This window comes from Convolutriloba macropyga, chromosome 15, assembly GCF_964194025.1.
Source record: "Convolutriloba macropyga chromosome 15, txConMacr16.3, whole genome shotgun sequence".
Taxonomy (NCBI): Eukaryota; Metazoa; Xenacoelomorpha; order Acoela; family Convolutidae; genus Convolutriloba; species Convolutriloba macropyga.
Window position 1 is genome coordinate 7,962,741 of NC_134482.1, and position 24,847 is coordinate 7,987,587.

The window sequence follows — 24,847 nt, forward strand, 5'->3', positions numbered from 1 at the left end:
GTGCGTCCTTATACATTACGCCACTGTATGTGAACTCAGCGATAGCGGTTTCAGCTTTTCCAGTTAAGAGTTTTTAAGTATGTTAACTTGTTACAAGTTATTGCGTTCGCCATCTGCTTTATCAAATCCGCAGAGTCCAACGAAGGAGCCGAAGGTGTGGGATGCAGTGGGCCACCCCAACACAACGGGTTCGGAACGGTAGCTCCAAACGTTGGCGGAATGATCGGAGTGACAAAGGTGTGGGCGGTACCCGTGGAAGAGCTAAATAGATTCGCATGCAAGAAGTCTGATGTTTTGTACTTTTGAGAACCTGCTACTGCTGCTTGTACATGAAAGGAGGAGCGGAGCGATATAGGGACATGAGGGTTGCTTAACGGGGCCAGTTGTACGGTGTCTAAGTTTACAGCTGTGCCTACAAGTGATGATGCATAGGATGGGACTTCTGTGGGAAAACGCAAGACGTTTGAATCTGGAGGAGCAGAGGCTACGTGGGTTATAGGGACAAAAATTTGGAGCTGGTACCTCTTTTGTGGCAGCGGTGGATGAAGTAATTGTGGTAAAAAACATTTGCAGAGGAAATGAATGGTGCAGGCGGAGAAGGGTGTAACAGATTGACATTATTCGCCACTAGGTTATTGGCGTTCAGTGGTAGTGCATGTGGCGGCGAAGGAGCAAAACGGAATGATGGTGGGATTAACGGGGAATGCGGTGTTACAGGGTTTAGAACAGGGGTGGGAATGCAGGTACATTTGTGCTAGCGGAGCATTAACGAGTGCATTTAAAGGTGGTGAACGCGGAGGGCTGAACAAGTTCAGCTGTCTCGGCATGCTCAACCTACGAGGGAATTGGTGGTCTAGCTGTAAACCATCGAAGTGCATGTTGCTTGATACAGTTGTCGGGCTGTGTTTGGGGCGTTTAGTTGAGTTGGCATACCAAGGTTTATTGGTGGTGATGGAAGCGTATATTGAGGCTGCTGCTTCTCTTGCATGATGTTGTTTGCAACATGTTCATTGTTAGTTAAATTGGTTTTACTACTTGGTTCGTGCGGCTCATGGACAGGGAGGTTGATGTTAGCCTCAGCTTGACCATGTGTATTGAGATGTTGAGTTTCGAGTTTGAGTTGAAGAAGGACGTGGGACAATTGCGTGGTTGGATAGGGCGATGGAACCAGAAAAGTGCAAACTGGGTTCATTTGCAACATCTGCCATGTTCCCGGCCGCCGACGAATTGGCCCAATCCTGAACAAGTTGATTGCTCTTGACTGAACTTCAATCAGTAAAGAGCTTGCTCGTTATTCCTGTACTACACCCGTCTGATGATGGTTTTGTCATCAAATCAATTTCCTCAAGGGCTGCAGCGGCTACTTGCTTGCGTTTTTCTTAATCAAGCTGCTGTATTTCCAATTTTTGCAATTGCGGTTGTGTTTCAAATTCAAGTCGATGTATGTCAATGCGCTCGTCTGCCTCATGTTTCTCAAGTTCCTCCCTTTTAAGTCTTGATATTTCTAAGTCTCGTTGACGCTGACTTGATCTTTTAGGGAAGTCATGTGTGAAGCTGATCTTGAATGGTGAGAGGTATGCTGCTCTGCTGTCTCTTTGTCTGGGACCGAATTGATGTACCCTCGAGCAGCAGCAATGAACTCGTCAGTTTTCTCAATTACAGTCTCTAATCATTTTTCAAGGTTCTCACAGGCAGCATCTGGATCTTCAGTCTTTTGTGCCAGATCAAAGAGCTCTTCATTCTTATCAACTACTCTAGTAAAAGCTTCCATACACTTCACAATCAGACGTTCGATCTTAATTTTCCTGTCTTGCTTATCCACAGCATTGTTAATTTCACCATAGATGTTATTAATTTCAGCCTCTAATTTTGCCCTCGAACTAAAAAGCTTGCTGAATTTGTCCTGCAATGTTTTCATGATCTTATCAAAACAGAAACCAAAAGTTTAATTCGGTTATATTACACAGGTACACTTGCTTACATGCACAACAACACAACACAAATGGGTTAAAACGAACCCTAGTGTGACGGTTTGCCTGGCAAACCACCAAAGAGCGAAGTTGTCCCTCGAGTACAGCAGTACCCGGCGAAAAAATGCAAGAGCACTGAGTGCAGAAAGCGCGACACGGGATAGAACGGGAGACGAAACGGACGAGAAAAAGCACCGAACCAGTAACGCACGACACGACCTTAAGGGAAACTGGACGGAAGAACGGGAGCGTCGGGCAAACAGCGAACGAAGAAACGGGAAAACGGTACAGGAGGGACGGAACCGTCGAGCGCGTAGCGCACGACGACAAGGAGAGACGGGATAGCACGGGCGGGAGACGGTAAGCAACGGCCAAGGAGGTGGGAAGAACAATGCTAGCGGACCACAGCAATAAACTCAACCAAACAAACTAGCCGTAACTCCGGAACAAACTTAAGTCACACCCTAGAAAGAGGGAGAGAAGCTACTGCCAGGCAGACTAGCAAAATTCATTGTGGGGCTTTATCTAACAACATCAAAACGATTTAAGGCAACGACATAGTAAAACAAAAGTCGAAAAGGTCAGGAAATTTACTAGCCGTAACTCCAGAAAAAACTTAACTCACACCCCAGCGTACCACCAGACCCAGACAACAAAACTTCATACTACCAAAATGGATCAAGCTACAACAAATTGCTAGCAAACAAGTGTGGTGAAAGTCGCGAGACAAACCAGCCACAACTCCAAAATGGACTTAAGTCACACCCTTGCAAGGAAAATGACTAAACAACCAACCAGCAAACTAGCAGAAAAAAATTACTAGAGCAAAAACTCAACATACTACATCGTACCACAGATAAACGGGGAATAAAAAGAAACACAGTGAAACAGAAACAAGAAGACGGAAACAGAAAATGAAACCAGATAACATGCGGAAAGCGGACTGTAGTGAATAACTCAAAAGGGGGAGAACGAAACGATTAGTAAAGCGCTATTGGATAGAACGAACCACAAACTAACCCGTAACTCGTGAATAAACTAAGTCACACCGCCGGCCAGCGGGTAAACTCTCACAACAACGCAAGACTAAAAAACATTCAGGTTATCAAAGGCTTGAGTGAGTTCCGCCTCCTCGAACGCATGACGGCTGCGAAGCGTTTTACGACCGCGCTTAGAAAGTTCTTTTGGTCGGGAGCGTGTTATCAAGGACCGGAGGTTGTTCTTATGTGCTAATACTATAGTGAGCGTTTTCAGCTCAAGCGCACGCCTTTGGTGTAAAGCTCTGTACTCTTTAGGTAAACTAGGGTCTTTCTGTTTACGTCTAGACACAATATCTTTCACTATATGGATGGTAACTAGAGTTCTTCGCTTGAGCTGATCGTAAAAATCATGAGTTCCCTCTCTGGGGCAAAGCACTATAGCTTCTATGCGCTCCTGATACTTTTCAAGCTTTTCAAGCACTGCAAAAAGCTGCGAAGGTGTTAAAGGCTTATTGTTGTTACTGCGATCACGGGACATTGAATTGTTCACCACATCATGCCATACAACTAGCCTTTTTTATCACGGAAGAAATGACTCAATTGGAACTGAGAAGTTTTTCGTACTTTCACCGCGTTAGGATTGAAACTCAGACCCGGTAAAGCAAAAATTCCATTTTATAATGGTCTTGTAACGCTTGAGGCAAAGTTTTTATGGCGTGATGCAGTGAACTTGCAGCTAATAAGAAAATCATAAAATTTTCTACATTATTGGTATGAGTTTTAATCAAACTCCAAACATTAACGAGATTCTGTCCGATTATTGTGAAAAAAGCTTCACCAAACTCTAAATTTTACCCCTTTTTATACAAATGTTCGGTCCGCAATCTATCGACGCTCTATATAAAGTATTGCAAAATTTTCTCAGGTTTGGTTAATTTTTTCAAACTTTTTTTTCGTTTCGCTTAAAATTGTAATAGACTTTACCCAAGTACCAATCTTCACCCCGATTTGGTCAATTCTTAATTTTGACCAAAAATTTCCCAAAGTGATGTTCTTCAACAAAAAAATAATGGGGTGGGCTATCGGTGACCTGGATAATGAAAATACAGGATTAGAGGAAATGAAACCAAGAAACCAATCGAGTGGGGTTACTACATTTGCCGGTTTCAATAATATTAATATACGACAACAATCAGAAATTTTTATCTATGGAAGAGAAATTTTTGGGTGAGTCTTCCAGTTTTTTCGATGCTGCAGTTTCATCCGCATCTTGTTGCTCAAATGCAGACCATAACATGTCAAGAATTCTCCAACAACCGTTTAATGAAGAATGCGATTCGTCTTTCCATATTCTCCAAGTTCACATAGACATCGTTGTCTATTTTGTACAAATTGATGGAATCTGGGCAGTGGTGTTGAACCCACTTGAACACAGATAGCATCTTGAGGGTGATGTTGAGGTCTACTTGGTTAAGAGTCACCACATCTCCAAATAAAGACTGTTCAGTTTGGATCAACAATTTTTGCACTCGAGACTGGGGACGGCCGACAAAGTATATGAATGTATAGTTCAATTTTGGCGTGAACAGGGCCAAATCCGCCCAGGTATTCCTGATAAGCACCATTTTGTTGTAATTGTTTGTGCGAGATGGAATCACAACCAGAACCGGATTCTGCAGCGGTTTGTTTGCACGCTTCAGCGTTGGCGTCCAAGTGTAACTCGGAATACTTGTCAAACTTGATCAAATCCTTCGGCACCAAAAAATGCTCTTTGTTGTGTTACTCCACTTCAGAAATCAACTTTTTCTCCACTTCAACAGCTTGACTTTCCAAATTTCTTTATTATTGGATTCTGTTTCTTCCACCCACTTTTCAGGAGTATAATACCCGTTAATTGGCAAAGTTACTCGCCCTGTTTCAGCTGATAACGTCTTGTTATAACTTATATTAGAACGAGCTAACTGATCAAGCCAACTTGCTGACTATTTATTAAGTTTATCACAAAAATTAGGCTATTGAATTCGTAGTCAGAAGCTCAGAAATCTTTTAAAACAAACGTGTTTATGGCACGTATACGGCACCAGAATGAAGGTGACAAACACTCTTTGGTTAAATTTTATTCAAGTTTTTTTATCGGCTATATAAAGCAACGTTCAACGAATTAGCATCAGGCCCCAAAATGAATCAAACGGGCAGATTTTGTAACATTTTTTGGCAGGTCTTAGTCTAAGATTGATCACCGAGAAGTTTTTGAAACATGAAATTATTAAGCCTAAAATGAGCGCAATCGATTTAGTATATTGGTAGCTTTAACGAAAATTATGTTAAACAAACTTTTTCTGAGCTTTCTACGTGAAATAGAACGCATTTTGTGAGCATTCTGGTGACGTCTTAACAAGTAGACGTACCAAAATGTAGAAATTTTAACGAACCTGATTGGTTGAGAAATTTAAAACACTGTACCTTTATGCGTTCACTTAGACTAAATTGAACATAGCCTAATTCTAGACTAAATTTTTTACGGCATCTGGCCATGCCTAAGCGGCCCGTGAAACTTGATATGAATCTATCACAACCGAACGTGAGACCAGTCCCCCCAAATTATATTTTTTACCTTTCGGCTTATCGCAACTTTTGAGCAATTTTACGTTATTATTCATATCCTATTTTAAAACATAGAGAATTTTTTAAGCAATCAGCCAATCAGAAAGCAATATTCCCATTTTCTCAATTGTGATTGGCCAGCAACAAAATTTCTATATTTTGGTAAGTCTGCCATTTTCACTAGCGCCGAGCATTCTGATCTTTTTGTAAGGCTTACATGCTTAAGAAATATGACGTAATAAACTTTTCTTGCTTTGTTTAAATTGTTTAATTCAATCCACGCTGCCCTTTTTTTAAATAGCGCATTGCTCATTTAGTTTACTCAGTAACAAGTCGTTCAACCCTAAATTTATGGTGTAAATTTGCAATAATCTGTATGTATTTTTGTTAACCCTTGTGAACGCTTACCTGAAATTTGATAGCCGGTTTTCAAAACTTTAAGCGAGAAAACACAAGCAGAATTCACAGCGAAGAAAAATTAAAAGTACTTACAGAAAAGTTGTCTTCAGGTTTCAAATTCTCAACGTAAGTACATTCAAAAGTTTTTTAAAAAATTACATTTTACGCGCTTTGTAACTAAATTTTACCCTTAAACTTGTGGAAATTCGCGCTTAGTATGAGCAGACTTAATTTTATGAGAAAAATCTGTTTAATTAATGCTACCTAATTCTATCTTTAGCGAAATTAACGAGATTAAATTTTGTTATCTTAATTTGTTTGGCGTGTTAGTTGATCGCGTTAATTGCGCGTGAACTATTTTTACATTGTTATTTTTAAGTACACAAAATCATTGAAAGTGCTTACAAATCTACGTTTCGATTTATCCAGCTAATATGGTAAGTAAATTTTACGTAAAATCTACTTACGAAAGATATCAAGTAGATCTTGCAAATTCGTAGGGGATGGCCACAACCCCCCCCCCCCCCCTCCCTTAGGGCAGCGAAATTCGCTCAGGTGTCAAACGATTCATAATGTTAAAAACACTTGTGGAAAAGATCCTTTAAAAAAATCTATGGAACAAAAATAAAATTTTCCGTTTATATTCTCCTCGAAAAATTGGCCGAGAGTTCGTTCAGCCGACCAATGAAAACTGAACAATTAAGCCGCCGCCCAATTCTGATTGGTCAAAATTCGAGAGCTGCCAAAAAAAAATACCTGTTTTTGTCACTCATGCAGTTGTTGAGTGGTCTAGTCGGGTTGTTTTGAAAGAATTATAAAGTAAATATTTTCAGTTGCCTGAGGTAGTGAAATACAAAATCAGGATGGCCACTGGAACCGTGGATGACACTGGGCTCCTGCAGGACAGCACCTGGACACCCTTTGCCAGGATCGCCATTGACCAAGAGATCAAGCCATACATCTCTGGACAGCTGTTCCTAATGGATATTATGGAAAAAGCAGCCATTGCAGTTCACAGACAGCAGGCCGTGAGTTCAATTCTGCTTCTCATGGTTGCTGATTAGTTCAAGCGCTTAATTTAAAAACTAGATTTTTTTGAAAGTGCATAATAGTGCTCCAGAGATTTAGGACAGACTGGGATATTCTGCAATGAAAGCGATGAATTTCGATGGATTCCAAAATTTATCGAATTAAAAGCACTTTCAATTTCTGCGGCATATGTGATAAATATTTGAAAATGGCGGAAAATTTGACGATAAATATTTTTATCACACAAAAATTATAAAAACTGTTAATCAATTGCTTGCAAAAATAGTTTTTCAGCCAGTTTTGAAACAAGGGCCGGTCCATTTCTGATCGTTATCTTGCATGATCATGTAGGATTTTTGCAAAAAGTAAAATTTTCAAAATACAGGATCGAGGCGCTTAACAATACGATGAGATGAACTCGTTGACCAATTTAGGAGAGCACCATTTATTGATATTTTCCGGCGATAACCTTATAAAAAGTACCTTTCCCGGAAAAAGTTTTAAAGACCTTTTTCGTTAGCCCAACTCAACTAATAAGAAGTGACTGGACCAGCAAGCAACATAACGCGTATTTCTATATCCGAAAATGGTTTCCAGGTTGGCAAAGAAATAGTTTCACGCACAATTCGATTACAATTGTTCATGTTTCTCTGACTCCAAACACATTTATCACCATTAGGATTCGCATCTAGCATCTCATTTTATTATTCAAATGAACTGAATAATAAAAAAACAGAAATATTTACAATTACTGAAACAATGAAATCAATTGTCCACTGATTATTTAGTAAGTTTTCAAAAATGGAAGTGAAGTCTCACACTTCAGCTTCAAGAAAAAATTAATTGCTTATGCTCTCTATAGGCACGCCGTAAAAAAATATGAGACAGAGCACATTTGAACTTACGGGCAACGATTGGTTGGTCTTATTTCTGTTACTCCAAAACGTTTGCCAAAACTTGTAAAAGAAACCTTAAAGTTTTTAGTTTGTCAGCAAATGAAATATATTTGGCTCGATACCTCTATTGTTACCCATTTCCGCAAAATAGAAAATTTGCGGAAATTTGCGGAATCGGGCGATGTCATTTATTTCATAGATTTTGAGGTGTAAAATTATAATATTTCATCCTAACGGGTTCTTTGAAATCGCCTTCTTAGTTCCATTGAAATCCGCAATTATTTGGATCAATTTTCTTTTGAGCCTGTTTTGTATGAGCCAGCTTGCGATTTTTTAAAGCTAAATATTTTTTACGTTTGCGACTATTCCAATTTCAAAGACAATTTGAAAGCAGGCACTTACCCACATTGAGCATACCCAAGCAGCATTCAAACGGCATTCTTTTTAACAATTTCAGATGTAAAATTTAACTCTTTTAAACTTAAATGAAAGAAAACGTGAATTGCGAAACGTTCTAAACGTGAAATAAGCATCAAAAAAACAGGATTGACAAAATTCCAAAAAAACTTGTTGTATACCAACTAGTTTTTTTTTTAAAAAAATTAATAGTTCTCTAGTGATTTAGGGCAAACTGGGATACAATGCAATAACAGCGGGGAATTTCAATTGATTCTAAAATTTATGTAAACTAAAGCACTTTCAATTTAATCGGCAAAGGTGATAAATTTTTCCAAAATAGCGGAAACATTTGACAATAATTATCATTGTTACCAAGAAATTAAAAAAACTGCTAATCAATCTCATGCAAAATTACACAGTTCTAGCCGGTTTTGAAACAAGGGCCGGTCAATTTCTGATGCTTATCTTGCATGACCGTGTAGGATTTTTGCAAAACATTAAAGTTTTCGAAATACAGGATTGATATGCTCATCTTAGAAAAAACTTGAAGCAATTCATCGAGCTTAATAAAATGAGATGAACTCGTTGACTGATTTAATAGAGCAGCATTTATTGAGTTTTTGCGGTGATAACGTTATGAAAGGTCCCACTTCGAGTAATAACTTTAAATATCTTTTTCGATAGCCCAACGCGACAAAGATTTCCAGGTTGACAAAGATATAGTTCTTAGCACAATTCGAAAACAAATGTTCATGTTTCTCTGACTCCAATCACGTTTATCACTATTGGGATTCGTATATAGCATCTCATATTCTTATTCAGTTGAACTGAAAGATAGAAAAAAACAATAAAATTTTCAATTACTTAAACATTGAAGTCAATTACCCACTGATTATTTAGTTGGTTTTCAAAAATGGAAGTGAAGAAAAAATTAATTGGTTATGCTCTCTATTGACACGCCGTAAAAATTAGAGACAGAGCACATTTGAACTGACGTGGAACTTTTGGTTTGTCTTACTTCTGTTACTCCAAAACGTTTGCCAAAACTTGTGAAAATTCATAAAGTATAGAAATTAACAACAAGTGAACGATAGTGGCTCGATCTCTCTATTGTTGCCAGTTTCCACAAAAAAAAAACAAGAAACTAGACGTTTGCCAATTCGGCGATGTCATAAATGAAATCGCCGAATCAGCAAATGTCTAATTTCCTATTTTTTTGGAAACGGGCAACAATAGAGAGATCGAGCCACTATCGTGTTATCTCATAGATTTCAGGGTGTAGATTTACAAAATTTCATCCTACAGGGTCTTTGAAATCACATTTTTAGTTCCATTTAAATCTTCAATTTTTTGGACTAATTTTTTTTGAGCCTGTTCTGTATGCCCCTGCTTTCGATCTTTTAAAGCAACTATTTTCAAATTCAATGACAAGTTGAAAGCAGGCACTTACCGACAATGGGCATACACAAACGGCATTCTTTTAATATTTTAATATTTTCAGATGTAAGTTTTAACACGCTCAAACCTAAATGAAAGAAAAAGTGAACTACGAAACGTTTTACACGTGAAATAGACATCAAAATGCAGGATTGACAAAATTCCTGAAATATCCGGTATATTCGAAATTATTCCCGTCCTTTTTCCCTGATACCATTGACAGGAGGCTGAAGATATTGTATATAAAAATTGGAAATTGGAAATATTTTCTAATGACATTTATTTTGCGAGGAGTAAACTTGTTTTCAAAGGAATTATTAGAAAAAATCAATGTGATCCTTTTGTCTATTAAACGAGTGTTGAGTATGATAATAAATCGTCAATAAATGGGTAAAAGGTTTCAGATGGATTAGTCAGAAAAAATCAATTATTTCTTTTTTTCGTTTAACGAGTATAATGTCCCATTCTATGAAAGAAATACCTGATTTAAATTCTTATAAATCCAAAAATCTTTTTTGTTACGTGTTTAAAGGGCGTCATATTATTGGATGTACAATCTTTCTTTCCCGTTTTTATAGAGTAAGAATCTTTTATTCCGCAAAAATACGGAAAAGTCTTTTTCTAATAAAACAACAGAATTTAGTTTCAAATTTGAACTCATTGTTCCGTTTTTCCTTGATGGTTGCGCTGGATTATTAATAAGCATTCAACTTATTTAGCATGTTAATTTTCGTAAATTTTTACCGAGTGACATCATTAAATTGATACTTTATTATAATTGTCAAATTTTTTAGGTCCTCGTAAATAAGATATGCATGATGATTAGCAGTTACTTTTTAAAATATTCATTTACCCTAAAACCTTCATTTCGATAGTTGGAAAATCCTATTTTAAAGATTGCTTTTGTTTTCAGTATGAATATAATTCATATAGTGATCCAAAGAAACATATTTTGTCAGTGATTTGAATGAATTTAAGTTCTCACTGAAGAGTTCTGAATACCAGAATTTTAATAAAGGTTACTTCGGTCCCTAGTCGAGGCAAAAGGTTTATCTTGTAAGATCTTGCAAGATTCTTGCAAAAAAAGTTTATCTTACAAGATCTTGCAAGAAAAAGTGTAGCTTGTAAGATTCTTGCAAGAAAAAGTTTATCTTGTAAGATTCCTGCAAATACATAAACTACCTTAAAAAAGTTGGAATATGAAACAACTATCCAACCAAAAGCACAATTGCTATAAACTGAGTGAATAGACTTGCAAAGCAAGTGTAACGTAAGACTTTTTTACAGGTATAACACGATGGCTTTCCTAATGACTTTTTTGCGGGAAATCATGGCTTTCTTCAGTTTTTTTTAACGTTTTTGCGATACAATTGAGGGCTAGATATAACTGAAAGAATGTTTTGCTTGAAGCAAAATTGTCCGAAACAACAAAGACGGCAGGTTATCAAAAAATACTTAGAGGCCACTATCATCGTAGAAGTTTTTTCTGTTAGATTTTTTTGATAGCAAATATCATCCAACCATGCTTCAAAAAAATCGGTGATTTTTTTAGTTGTTGTGTATAATTAAGCGTGATAACTTGAGATTTGTCAGAAAAAAATAGTTTTTGAAAAGTTTCATTAAAAGTATTTTCTTCCTCCTAAATATTTTGACGAAAAAACAGATGGTTTTGCATTGCATTGAATGGTACAGAACAAAAAAGATCGGACTTATCTCCTTACTGACTTTCTGGTAATGATATATTAAAATCAGTAACATTTAGGCTAAGGGGGTAAAATATTAAGGTTTTTCTGATATTTTCCTACTTTGTTATTTTGAAGAAAAACAGTTGTCGTTGCATTGAATTGTTGTTGAACAAAAAAGCTCTCACTTATATCTGTGCTAAATTTCTGATGATGCAATCTTAAGATCAGTACTGAGGTGGTAAAACGAACCGTGTGATCCAGAAAAAAATACGACCAGTAAACAAAATGTAAGATTGATGGCAAACTATTGAAAAAACAATTCGATAAAACACGATTATGTTTAAACTTTGCGGCTCTTTGCAAACGCTTGCGACTGTGACTCGAAATGTAACTGCTGAGAAAGACTGATGGTTCGTTGATATGCACTTAGTGATTGTGGCAAAAATCACCATGATCGGAAACTCTGGAAACTCTGGAGAATTGGAAAATTTACCACTGAGCAATTGACCGCCAAACTGAGCAATTGATAACGACCATGACCTTTTAAACCTGAAAGTAAAAAAAATGCACAACAACGATTCGGCTGACCAGACAGCGCAAAAATGCATGAATATGGCCAGACCATAGACTAATAATTTGTGTGTCCATTACGATTTATTACTTAGGTTCTGTTCCAATACAATTTAGACTTTTGATGCCATAAATTTCGAAACACTCGAAGAAAATAAGAGTTCGACAATATGTCATAAAAACTGCCAAAAACGGAGTCAATTTGGAAGGGTTATCTTCCAAGATTCTGGTAGAATCTGCCAGAATGTTGCAAGATAACAATTTTCTGCCAGATTCTTGCAAGATAACCATTTTTCTGCCAGATTTTGCAAGATAACCATTCATTTTACCAGAATATTGCAAGATAACCGTTTTTTTGTCTCAATCATGCAAGATAAGCACTGTTCCAAGCTAAAAGTCCGTGGTACCTTGTTTTTCGCAAGAAAGGAAACCAGAAAGTAATTTTTCAGGAAGTAGTAGAAACTTTATTTCATTTTTAAGTAACCAAAAATTTTTTTAATTGTTCTTAATGAAAGCTGATTAGCTCAATTAGAAAATAAATATAAAGAAAATGAATAAAATCCTGCAAGCAAATCTTAGCTCGACCCAAACGAAATCTGTTGTCTTCGCAAGAATCTTGCAAGGTAACCATTTTTCTGTCAGATCTTGCAATATAACCATTTCTTGAAAGAATCTGCCAGATTCTTTCAAGATAGCCAACCACTTTTGCTTGGGGAAAGGAGGAAATCTGATTTAGTTTTGAATGCCTTTTTAAAAATTCTTCCGAAACTCTTAACAGCCATGAGACTGATATACTTACAAGCCAATTTTTCCTCCGTATGCATTAATGTCGAGATTTTCTCAGGATGGACATTTTGTAGTGTTGTTTGTGTTATTTTACAACTTACGCTGATAAGTTGCCGCTGCTAATTTTCTCTTTCAGCTCATAGAGTTGAAGCTTCAAAAACGGTGAGCACTTTTTTAAAAGTTCGAAATGGTTGTTTCGCGATTCGTATTGTCGGATTTATGATTTGATGCTTCGGGACTGTGACGTAAATTAATCAGAACATGAATAGAAGTAACGCATCTGTGTGAAATTATGATTCAAAATCGTGCGCTTGATATATTCGAAATAGCTCGACAAAAAAATTGTCCAGGCTGTGTATTTAACGTCTGGTCTGGAAGGGTACTTTCCCCAGAAAAAAATTGCCAAATAATTTTCAACGCCACTTCGCCCCAGCCAGGAGCAGTAATTACTTAAAAGAGAAAAACTTGTTCATTTTTAGGGCATAGTAAACCCACCAGCTGGTCGTGCTCGCCGGAGTGCATCAAGCACCACAACATTTGACCCAAATGACAAGGTGGGAGTATGGGTAAAACAGTTCCCCTACTCTTGTTACACTTACGATGAATTCCTCAACAATTTGGAACAGTTGCTTCCATTTCTGTTCACGCTGTGCTGGGTGGCAAGTGTTGCTATTGTGGTGAAAGGGATTGTTTACGAAAAGGGGGGTTAATCATTCAATATATGATTAAAAAAAGATCAAAAGTAACAACTATAAAATATTGCGTGTAGCTGTATCTACCCTCTAACTGTAAGTTTCCAATTTTGATGCTCTATGATTGTGGGGGGTAAGGGGAGTGGGAGGGGAGGGTGGGGAGCGTTGGAAGCGGGGAGCAGTGGGGGGGGGGGGGGGTGATGGGCGGTCAGGTTGGGGTATGATGAACGATGACAGAAAGCACTACTGAGTTGCTTTCCCGTCCAGAACAGAAACTTGAAACTTTCAGTTGTTAATATTGAGCTACCTTTGAAAACAAAAAGGCTAGAAATTTGAGTAGTGCAAACTAACCAAAAATTTAAGAAAAAGCTGACAGCTAATATCTTATTTTATCAAATTTCTGATGCTCAAAATTAATGAAACAAAAAAAATTGTTGTAACTAACCACCCCGATTGAAAGGAGCTTCGACTGAAAGAAGTTATGCGAATTATGGGTATGAAAAGCTCAGTTCAGTGGATAGCCTGTTTCGTATCAACTGTCACGATATTTTTCAGCGCAGCCTTCATGCTAACAATTGTCCTGAAATACGGAATGATATTTCGATATTCCGACTTCTTCCTTCTCCTCTTTCTCTTATTTTCTTTCGCCATTCCCACAATTATGTTCTGTTTCCTCATGTCTACATTTTTCAGCAATGCCAACTTAGCTGCCGCGGTTGCGGCTATCGTATTTTTTGCGACTTATTTGCCGTTTGTGACCTACCAGGCTTTTGAAGACGAAATTACACACATTGCCGCGAAACTGGCGCTGAGTTTACTATCCAATGTTTGTTTTGGATTTGCAGTTTCCTATATTCTGGCTTACGAGATACAAGGAATAGGTATGCAGTTTTATTTTTGATCTATTTTTGCTTATTTTTTAAGTTTTTTATCTACAAAATAGATGATGTCTGAGCAAATCAACTGCATTGATAACCAGTAGTCTTTGTAAGACTAGAAAGAAAAAGTTCAAAAATCCAATATTTTTGCATTTTGTTAGGATTTGGTACAATTGAAATAGTTCCTACGGGAACTGAATGCGCCGGGAAATTGATATGGCAAACATAAAATTACAGCAAAACAAAAATCATGTGAAATTTCCGCGAGTAAATCTTCAAAATTCAAAAAATTCAAGAGCTTAATTATTTGTAATGATCAGAAAGTTGATTTTGAAATTGGTATTTTTGTTCCGACCCACTTTAGTTGTAGGAGGAACTATATACTCAAATGTGTTTTTCGTCAGTCAATTTTTGCGGATCGATACAATCATCGTTGAGAGTTGTGAGTGGTATCATTAGAAAGCCCGTCCAGTGGAGAACAAGGAAACAAAAGAAATTTCGGATTTCCGTTTTTAAAGGGAGTTATCGATAATTAAATTGTGTAAAACATTCGGCCTAATTATGTTGCTTTCAGTCATATTTTCCGTAAATTTTGTCTCAATTCTTGTCAATTTTGCTAAAAATTTGTTAAAATTCCTAGAGGTAGTGTTGCTGGTTTTATCTTTAAAATCAAGGAGGGCACCCGAATTGTTCTATCACTTTTCTGGCTAATTTTATGCTAAATTTTCAGAGAATTCAAGTCAAAATTAATACACTCAAAATTTAGTCAAAAATTCGAACAAATATGCTTTCTCAGCCAATTTGCTTTAAATTTGGCAAAAGCAGACACCTAAAAACTGTGGACATTTTCTGCGTAAGCTAAATGAGAGAGCTAGTTGTACTCCAGTTGCCATTCAGGTTCTTCTGGCTTTACAGTTTTGCCAGATTTTTGCAAATTTAAACTCAATAATTACACAAAATGCATTATTCGTTATTGATAAACTGGAACATTCCGTTAAAAAGTTGATCTATTTGATAACCTTTGGACCAATTTAGAGTTATCTTGGATGAGCCGCAATATTGGGGCTGAAATTGATCTCGCCATAGATCCTTGCAATGGAAAAACTTCTAAACTTTAGAGATATTAGTTCTAAATTAGATTTTTTAGAGGCGCGGCCCTTTTTTTAAATAATTTCATATTTATTTTTTTCTGGATTAATTTTTTTGTAAATTACTCACATATATTTCAAATCATGGCTCAATTATTTACCATAACAAATTTAAAAAATGAAACTCAACAATTATTTATTATGGTTTTAGCTCATCGTTAATATTTTGCTTTCATTTGATATACATTTTGTATTCCAATGTCTTAGTCTGCCAAAAAAAGATCCAATTGGACTCCTAAGTAGGCATGATTTAATTAGCCCAGATTATATGTTTTCAGTTGTTATCTAAGGTCTCTAATGACTTTAAATATTTTTTATTTTAAGAAAACGTCGATGAACTTTAGAACACTGCAACTATATTGTCTTCTTTCACTCAACTTCTGTTGTAGTCTCATCAAAAACAGGCCAACACTAATTTCCTGCCAGTTTTCAGTTAATTTCCTTAACGCTTTTTTTGTTTAATTAACGGTTTCTTGGTTGTGGTAATACAAGCTTTCAAACACTTTTCTTTTGACTTTGAGCATAATTGCACACTTTGGAGGTTCATTTTGTTTTCTTGTCCAATTGTGACATTATTGGTCGGTCCAATTGAAAAAAAAACTCATAGCATAGTTGCCAAAGTTGGAGCTTTGGAAAAAGATGCAACTGGATATATTAACTGCTTCTGTTTTGTCAGTTCATGCTTTTATTGGTTGAGACACAGTTCTCTCTCAAAATTAAAATTTTGTTGATTTTTTTTGTTTTGGCCTGTGTTTTTCGTTCTTTTTGCTGTTGTTGTTGTTGTACAGCGTATACTTAATAATAAAGGATTTCACTTGCTTCCTGTGAGTATAAATGAATCTTTTTGAAGATTTCAATTTAAAGCTACCTGTTTTAATGTTTTTCAATTGAAACTTTTAAACAAAAAAAAATTATCAACTATCTCCTTTTTGTCATTGTGTAACTCCACCTGATTAGTTTTAAGTGTTAACTATTGCTGTTGAATCAATTATTAATTTTTCTAATGCTTATATGTTTTGACTGATGGCTTCGACCATCATTTAATTTTATAAATTTTTGAGTTCTCCATTTTGGTCTTTTGTTTTCATTTCTACGAAGTGCTTTTAGAAAGAAGACCCGTTGATGTTCAAATGAGGAGGGAATAATAGTTTTCTGATCTTGAAGATAACTTGTTTTAATTTTAGTGCTCTCGAAACTTGTGTCGTACTCTTGTTTGTGACGTCCTGGCTTCTGCCTATATTTGTTGTTTTTTTTGTAGTCTGGTGACTTAGTCTCCTTATTAGGAGGCAGAATTTGCTTTCTGAGGTGTTGCAAGTTATATAATTCATTTCTTATAGTTGAAAAATTATCTCTGTTAAGACTTTCAAAAATGTTTGTTCTCAAAAACTTGTTTGGATTTTTGAGTTTCGCCTTTTTTTAAATTCATTTTTCGATCGATTTGTAGCTTTGTCTCTATAGAGACAGATCAAAACCCGTTTTCAGTGAACTATAATTTTTCTCTATAACGTTTTTAGGTTCAATCATTTGTTTCTCGGCTTTGGTACTACAAGATTTCATAATCTTTTTCTGATGTTTATTTATTTGTAAATTTTATAGGATTTTTCGCTTCTTGATAAATAATGGAATTAATGGTGGGTCCCTTTGACCTGGCAAAAATTGCGCATTTGAACACGTTTAAAGTTGTTAGTGACAAACATATGTTTTTAACGCCTTCACTGCCATCTTCGCGCAAGCTCTATTGATCTTTTCAATTTTCTCGTTATATGTCCACCTTTTTGAAGTTGAGTGACGTACACTGGATAATGACAGGCCTCAATTGCTTTCTATGGAGATATAATATATCGTTTTGGTGATTTCGGTTAATATATGATGATTTCAATTACTTTGAAAATATATGTTTTCAAAAATAGAAAACTTTGTTCCTTTTTGCTTTTTTGTCGACCCGTTTTCCAGTAGCAATGACAGGTCCTATATATTTTTTCTAGTAAAGTATATATGTTTTTTATATGATTTTCTCTGATGCCAGTTTGATTTTGTTAGTATTACATTTTTAAATATAGACAACGAGTTTTTCTCATAAATATTTTTTTATTGTTATGATAGCCTATTCTAGTAGTCCTATTAACAACAAGTTTCATCTGCCCTCCAATTTGGCATTATTTATTCCATGTTTTGTTGAACGATGTGTATTTTTTGATCTCCATCTCAGTTGTTTTCCATCTCTTCATCATTTGGCAGCCAATTATGTCAACAATGAAGTTGAGCGGGGTCGGAACGTTGTGTGCGAACGCACATTAACGAGTCTCCCTGTTAACATTTATTGTCGATCAAATTCGAGGACTGTCTTCTTAGTTCGGGCCAAAGACAACAACTCATAAATTTTAGAGCCAAATTCTATTCATGTCTGATGAGCACGGTCTGTTCATATATTTTAACGGTCGAGGACGTTCTTTTCGTAGTTCCTGGGCAAGGTTTTCACAATTTTGTATCAATTTTTATTCGCAAGGCGGCCAATGGAAACTGATCGACGAGAGCCCAAAACTGAACGACACTGCGAATATGGGCTACTTTATCCTCATGTTTTACGTGGACGCCCTAATTTACCTTGTGTTAGCTCTCTATATCGAACAAGTTTGCCCGGGTCGATATGGAATTCCAAAGAAATGCTGTTTTATTTGTATGAAATCAACTTATAAAAAGACAGACGAAGCCGAGGACGTTAAAAACAGCGATTTTGACCCAAAATTCAGGGTCGAGGGTGAAAATTTTGAAAAAGAGCCGGAAGACTTAAAGGTTGGGGTCCAGATCAAAGAATTATGGAAAACCTACGGAACCGGGAAGAAAGTTGCGGTGAAAGGGTTAAGTTTGAACTTTTACGAGAACCAAATTACGTCATTTTTGGGTCATAACGGTGCTGGGAAAACAACGACGATGTCAATTATTACTGGAATGTTCCCACCGTCTAAAGGCACTGTTTACATTAATGGGTTGGATGTTCGAAAACACCAGAAAGCTATTCGTAACAGTATAGGCGAGTTGTCTGTTTCTTTTTTTAAATTATCCGTATTTTTTTTTTATTTTTGAGAGTTATATAATTCGAAGTATTTGACAAAATGAAAGTAAAGTTAACTCATGCCCGAACTGACCGCCAAGTCAATATCAGTACCGAGCAGGTCTCTAAATGCAAGTCCACATTCACATATCAGTACTGTGCACGTCTAAAAACAAGTATTTAGACTGACAAGTGTAAGAAGTGACATGATCATAGCCTGATATAGTACTGAAATAATTCAGTACTATATCAGGCTATGATCATGTCACTTTTTACACTTGTCAGTCTAAATACTTGTTTTTAGACGTGCACAGTACTGATATGTGAATGTGGACTTGCATTTAGAGACCTGCTCAGTGCTGATCTTGACTGGCAGTTCATAGCCCTCTTCGTGACTTTCAAGTTTGAAAAACTGAAGAATTGCACAATTCAAGTTTCATTGAAGAGAAACACTTTTTTCAATAAAAAAGAAACAGTTTTGTGTTAGGAATGTGTCCGCAATACAATGTACTTTTCGACAAATTAACAGTTTTGGAGCACATGCGTTTCTATGGCCGATTGCGTGGAAAGACGAATATTGATATTGAAAGAATGGCAATGGCTCTGCTGTTTGACTTGAGTTTGACTCACAAAGCCAGCGACTACTCCATGAATCTATCAGGAATCTTTCTTCCTACTAACAAAATCAGCAATAACTATGATGCTAATACATTCTGTAATGTTTCCTGCTTAGAAGTTCTACCTTTTTAGCGGTTCTTCTTTTCACCCCGATTCATTTAACCCCGCATATTTTAACCCCGTATTTTTTAACCCCTCTATCATTTAACCCCTATATCATTTCACCCCTTTATCATTTCATACCGCCAATTAGGAGTCAGCGCCCCTACCTTTAAGTATGGCGTAACGGGCGTTTTGTCAGGGACTGTTTTGTCAGGGACTGTTTTGTCAGGGACTGTTTTGTCAGGGACTGTTTTGTCAAGGACTGTTTTGTCAGGGACTGTTTTGCCAAGGACTGTTTTGCCAGGGACTGTTTTGTCAGGGACTGTTTTGTCAAGGACTGTTTTGTCAAGGACTGTTTTGTCAGGGACTGTTATGTCAGGGACTGTTTTGTCAGGGACTGTTTTGTCAGGGACTGTTTTGTCAGGGACTGTTTTGTCAGGGACTGTTTTGTCAGGGACTGTTTTGTCAAGGACTGTTTTGTCAGGGACTGTTTTGTCAGGGACTGTTTTGTCAAGGACTGTTTTGTCAAGGACTGTTTTGTCAGGGACTGTTTTGTCAGGGACTGTTTTGTCAGGGACTGTTTTGCCAGGGACTGTTTTGTCAGGGACTGTTTTGTCAGGGACTGTTTTGTCAGGGACTGTTTTGTCAGGGACTGTTTTGTCAAGGACTGTTTTGTCAAGGACTGTTTTGCCAGGGACTGTTTTGTCAGGGACTGTTTTGTCAAGGACTGTTTTGTCAAGGACTGTTTTGTCAGGGACTGTTTTGTCAAGGACTGTTTTGTCAGGGACTGTTTTGTCAGGGACTGTTTTGTCAGGGACTGTTTTGTCAGGGACTGTTTTGTCAGGGACTGTTTTGTCAAGGACTGTTTTGTCAGGGACTGTTTTGTCAAGGACTGTTTTGCCAGGGACTGTTTTGTCAGGGACTGTTTTGTCAAGGACTGTTTTGTCAAGGACTGTTTTGTCAGGGACTGTTTTGTCAAGGACTGTTTTGTCAGGGACTGTTTTGTCAGGGACTGTTTTGTCAGGGACTGTTTTGTCAGGGACTGTTTTGTCAGGGACTGTTTTGTCAAGGACTGTTTTGTCAGGGACTGTTTTGTCAGGGACTGTCTTGTCAAGGACTGTTTTGTCAAGGACTGTTTTGTCAGGGACTGTTTTGTCAGGGACTGTTTTGTCAGGGACTGTTTTGTCAAGGACTGTTTTGCCAGGGACTGTTTTGTCAGGGACTGTTTTGTCAGGGACTGTTTTGTCAGGGACTGTTTTGTCAAGGACTGTTTTGTCAGGGACTGTTTTGTCAGGGACTGTTTTGTCAAGGACTGTTTTGTCAGGGACTGTTTTGTCAAGGACTGTTTTGCCAGGGACTGTTTTGTCAGGGACTGTTTTGTCAAGGACTGTTTTGTCAAGGACTGTTTTGTCAGGGACTGTTTTGTCAGGGACTGTTTTGTCAGGGACTGTTTTGTCAGGGACTGTTTTGTCAAGGACTGTTTTGTCAGGGACTGTTTTGTCAGGGACTGTTTTGTCAGGGACTGTTTTGTCAGGGACTGTTTTGTCAGGGACTGTTTTGTCAGGGACTGTTTTGTCAGGGACTGTTTTGTCAGGGACTGTTTTGTCAGGGACTGTTTTGTCAGGGACTGTTTTGTCAAGGACTGTTTTGTCAAGGACTGTTTTGTCAAGGTAATGGGCACCTAAAACTGATCCCAATTTTCGCACCACAGCAGTGATTTGGTTTTCTACATCTGTTTGCTAAGATGAACAACAGGCTTAAGTGCTGACCCATCGAAAAATTTCATACGATGAATATTTTTGCATGATATGGTCAGGCGAGTTTGCAAAATTGAAAAAAATTAATTCGTATTAATTAATTAATTAAGATTTCAAGTTCAGTACACAAACAAAGTTTCTAAGCAGTTAATGATTTTTTTCTAATTGTCAAAAAAATTCCTGATGCAATACAGGCGGAATGAAACGAAAACTGTCAGTGGCAGTTTCCTTCATAGGAGACAACAAAACTGTCATTTTGGATGAACCGACAGCCGGTGTAGATCCACACAGTCGAAGGGGAATTTGGGAATTGTTGACCAAATACAAGGAGGGCAGGACTATTATACTATCCACTCACTTTATGGACGAAGCTGATGTATTAGGTTAGTCAAACACAGCGAATAACTGTAAAATAAACAAATTGATTCATCTTAATTTTATATTTAAGATGATACGGCTGCAAAACAAAATTAAAGGAAAAGTAAATTTTGTTCAAAAACTTCAAGTGAGCGGTCTCTCGATCTTCTTAAGTGGCCAAATGCCGCAAAGAGAGTAATAAATTCGATTAGAGCATCAATTTGTCTCTTCAAACATCAATTTGTCTCTTCAAACATCAATTTGTCTGTACAAACTACAAGGCGGCTCAGTAATGTGCGATCGCACATAAAGTTCCGACCCCGCTCATCCACAATTTTGGCATAATTGTCTACCAAGTGAGGAACAGATAGAAAAACACAAAAAATTCAAGTATTTTTCAAAAAAAACTGGTGTATGAACTAAAAGATAGCCTCCAAAGCAAATAACTCAGTGGAGTAAAAAATGATGCATTAGATTGATGAGATATGCCGATATTAAGAGAGCGAGCGAAGACGAACGGCAAAATCAAACAACAACAACAAACATTAATTACATTAAAATATTTATGTCCGTTTTAAAAAAAAAATTAATAACAAAGTCAAAATAGCGTCAGATAAAACTGAAAATAAACAAAATAACTTGTAATTCACCAGGAAAAAATGGTTTTTCAGCAGTTCACAATAAAGCGCGGTATAAATTAGACATAAAAGAACAGAAAATTTAAAGTTAGAAAATTCGCTGAATTTAAAAAAAAAACAATTAATTTCAAAGTAATGAAAACCATTAGGAATCAACTAAAATATACCACAGGTTTACAATTACAAATGCTTCTATAGAAGGGAATTAAGAATCTTGGTATTCAATTTTTTATGCAGTTACAAAAAGAACAACAATTAGACAACAAACTAAAAATCAATTAAAACCTGCCAGAAAATGCTTTGGAAGCCGTAAAGCCATACTTTGGCCCCCAAAATATGATCGATTGCTCACCGATACTTCTCCGAACACCAATACTGCATTATCTGGCCCTCATTAATGAAAAATGAGCAACAATTAGACAAAAAAGAAAAAAAGGGCAAAATTATGTAAAACTTGTTTTCTTTCGAAAAAAATTTATTTCCAAAGACTTGAAAGCCATTAATTACAAATTGAAAAAGTTAAATAGGTTCGTCCTTTCTTCCAAAGGAAGCCCATGAGACCTGCAATTATCCAGAATATGTCTTACCTCTACAAAAAGAACGTCAAATATGACAAAAATCAAAAATTCATTTACTTTTTTTGTGAAAAACCCGTGTTGAAGCCAGTAAAGTCATAAGGAATTCTCCTAAAACATTAGATTTTGTGACACCAATCCCTTTTGTCACCTTCCGTTGAAATGTATTATCTGAAACTAGGTAACAATTAGACCGAAAAGAAAAAAGCAAGATTGTGTAAAACTTGTTTTATCGAAAAATATTTAATTCCAAAGACATAAAAGCCATTATTTACAAAATGAAAAAATTAATAGGTTCGTTTATTCTTCCAAAGGAAGCTCTCGAGATCTGCAATTAACCAGAACATGTCTTACGTCTACAAAAAGAATATGACAAAAATCAAAAATTAATTTACTTTTTTCTTTGTGAGAAACCAGTGTCGAAGCCAGTAAATTCATAACGAATTCTTTAAAAACATTAGATTTTGTGACACCAATCCGTTTTGACACCTTCCCTTGACAAAAAATTGTTATCTTAAACCTTTAATTAACGGGACCAGGTAACAAAGAGACAATAATAGGAACAAAATTGCGAAGTTGAAATGTTTTCCTTTTTCATTTTGGAAAACAATAGTTTTCAAAGTCATGAAAGCCATTATCTATCCTCTAATATCAGAACGTCGGCTAGATATTTTGTTTGTTAAGAAATCAAAAGTAAATGCTGCGTTTTGATAATCAACGAATAAAGTCAGCAAAAAACGGCAAATTTTTATTTACAGAGCTTTCCCAACGGATGTTGAAGTGGAATTAGCCCCCTTTTCAGTCTAAAAAGATTGTGTTAATGGTGTTTGGGTGTGCACTTTATGCAATTCTAATCAGAGTGGACTAAAGAAACTTATTTCGTGCTATTTTTGATGAAAAAGTATGAATTTTGTGAAATTTTTAGCCGGAATTTGTGACAAAATAATTCAATGAAAATAGCCGACAATGTATTTTCTTTTTAAACGTAAAATCAACAACATTTTCCTGAAAAATGTTTTTAAATTTTATCAAAATTGGCGAAATTTTAGTCAAAAATTCCGAAAAAATGAATGAAATCAACGGAATTTACTCTATTTTCGCGAAAGTTTAAACCTCGATATCTCCCTGTCAAAAACGAAAATAAAAAAAATATTTTTAATTCCATATTCTACGCTGGACGGGCTTTTTAATGATACTAATCTCAACTCTCTACGATGAATATATCAATCGGCCAAAATTGACTGAACAAAAAAAAACCCAGTTGAGTATATAGTTACTCCCCCCTCAAGAGGGGTCGGAACAATAAATAACTACTAAATAAATCCATCAGATAAAAAAAACCCTCACTACTGCCGCCATCAGACTCTTGACGATTTCGCACAACAATGTTAGAAGTCATTTACGAATTGATTGACGAATATTGGAGTAATTGCGAACTTGACTACAATCAATTTGACAAATGTTCCTTTAGACATCTTTTCCAGGTGACCGGATCGCAATCATCTCCGACGGCCAGTTGATTTGCTCTGGTTCATCCTTGTTCCTCAGACGTAAATTTGGCGATGGATACCAATTAGTCATAGCTCGGGATGAAAAGAACGAACGGAAATCAAAACCGACAGTTGATAGCAATGGTAGTGGCGCTTCTGAAAATCCTTACGACGAGCTAAAAAGTTTTTCAAACAAATCTGAAACGAGTCTTGCGAAACAAGAAGAGCAAAGACTGGAGGACGAGGAAGCAGCTGAAAAGTTAACAAAATTTGTTCAAAATATTTTTCCCGAAGCTAAGCTGGCGAAAACGGTTGGCGTTGAAACTACGTTTACTTTACCCTATCAGGGTTTATCATCGGGCAAATTTTTGAAGCTTTTAGACTCAATTGAGGCGAATAAAAAGCAATTAGGAATCAATGAATATGGACTTTCAGACACGACTTTAGAAGACATTTTTATAAAAGTCGCTGACCAGCAGCCTACTGAAGGTGAAGTTTTTTACGAAAAGAAATGGTTTTACTTCTGCTTGTGTGGTTGTTTTTGCGGCTGTTGTAAGTGTGCAAAGAAAATTTGTTACAAAAAGATTGAAGCCGAACCTGAACAAGAAACAGTTGTGGTTAAAGAGAAAAGGAATGAAATTCAAAAAGATTATGATGAAAAAAACAACGACAACGAACAGAAGGAGGCTGAAGAAAAAAGAGATAGTGCTGGAACAAAAAAGTCGAAGAAAACGAGAACATCTAGCGCAGGGAAAAACTCAAAAGGTATTGCTATTACAATGCTC

The 24,847-nt window shown here is 36.5% G+C and overlaps 1 protein-coding gene across 1 annotated transcript in view; it reads left to right on the forward strand.

Moving 5' to 3' along the window:
* LOC142354579 (phospholipid-transporting ATPase ABCA1-like) overlaps positions 1-24,847 on the forward strand; it is a 90,934-nt gene that overhangs the window by 42,758 nt on the left and 23,329 nt on the right. The window contains exons 6-14 of the mRNA XM_075406907.1: positions 6,787-6,981; positions 13,235-13,460; positions 13,751-13,770; positions 13,908-14,328; positions 17,712-17,815; positions 17,859-18,504; positions 19,013-19,183; positions 21,194-21,385; positions 24,057-24,827. Of these exons, the coding sequence (XP_075263022.1) occupies positions 6,787-6,981; positions 13,235-13,460; positions 13,751-13,770; positions 13,908-14,328; positions 17,712-17,815; positions 17,859-18,504; positions 19,013-19,183; positions 21,194-21,385; positions 24,057-24,827 (2,746 nt within the window). The remainder of the gene's footprint in view (positions 1-6,786; positions 6,982-13,234; positions 13,461-13,750; positions 13,771-13,907; positions 14,329-17,711; positions 17,816-17,858; positions 18,505-19,012; positions 19,184-21,193; positions 21,386-24,056; positions 24,828-24,847) is intronic.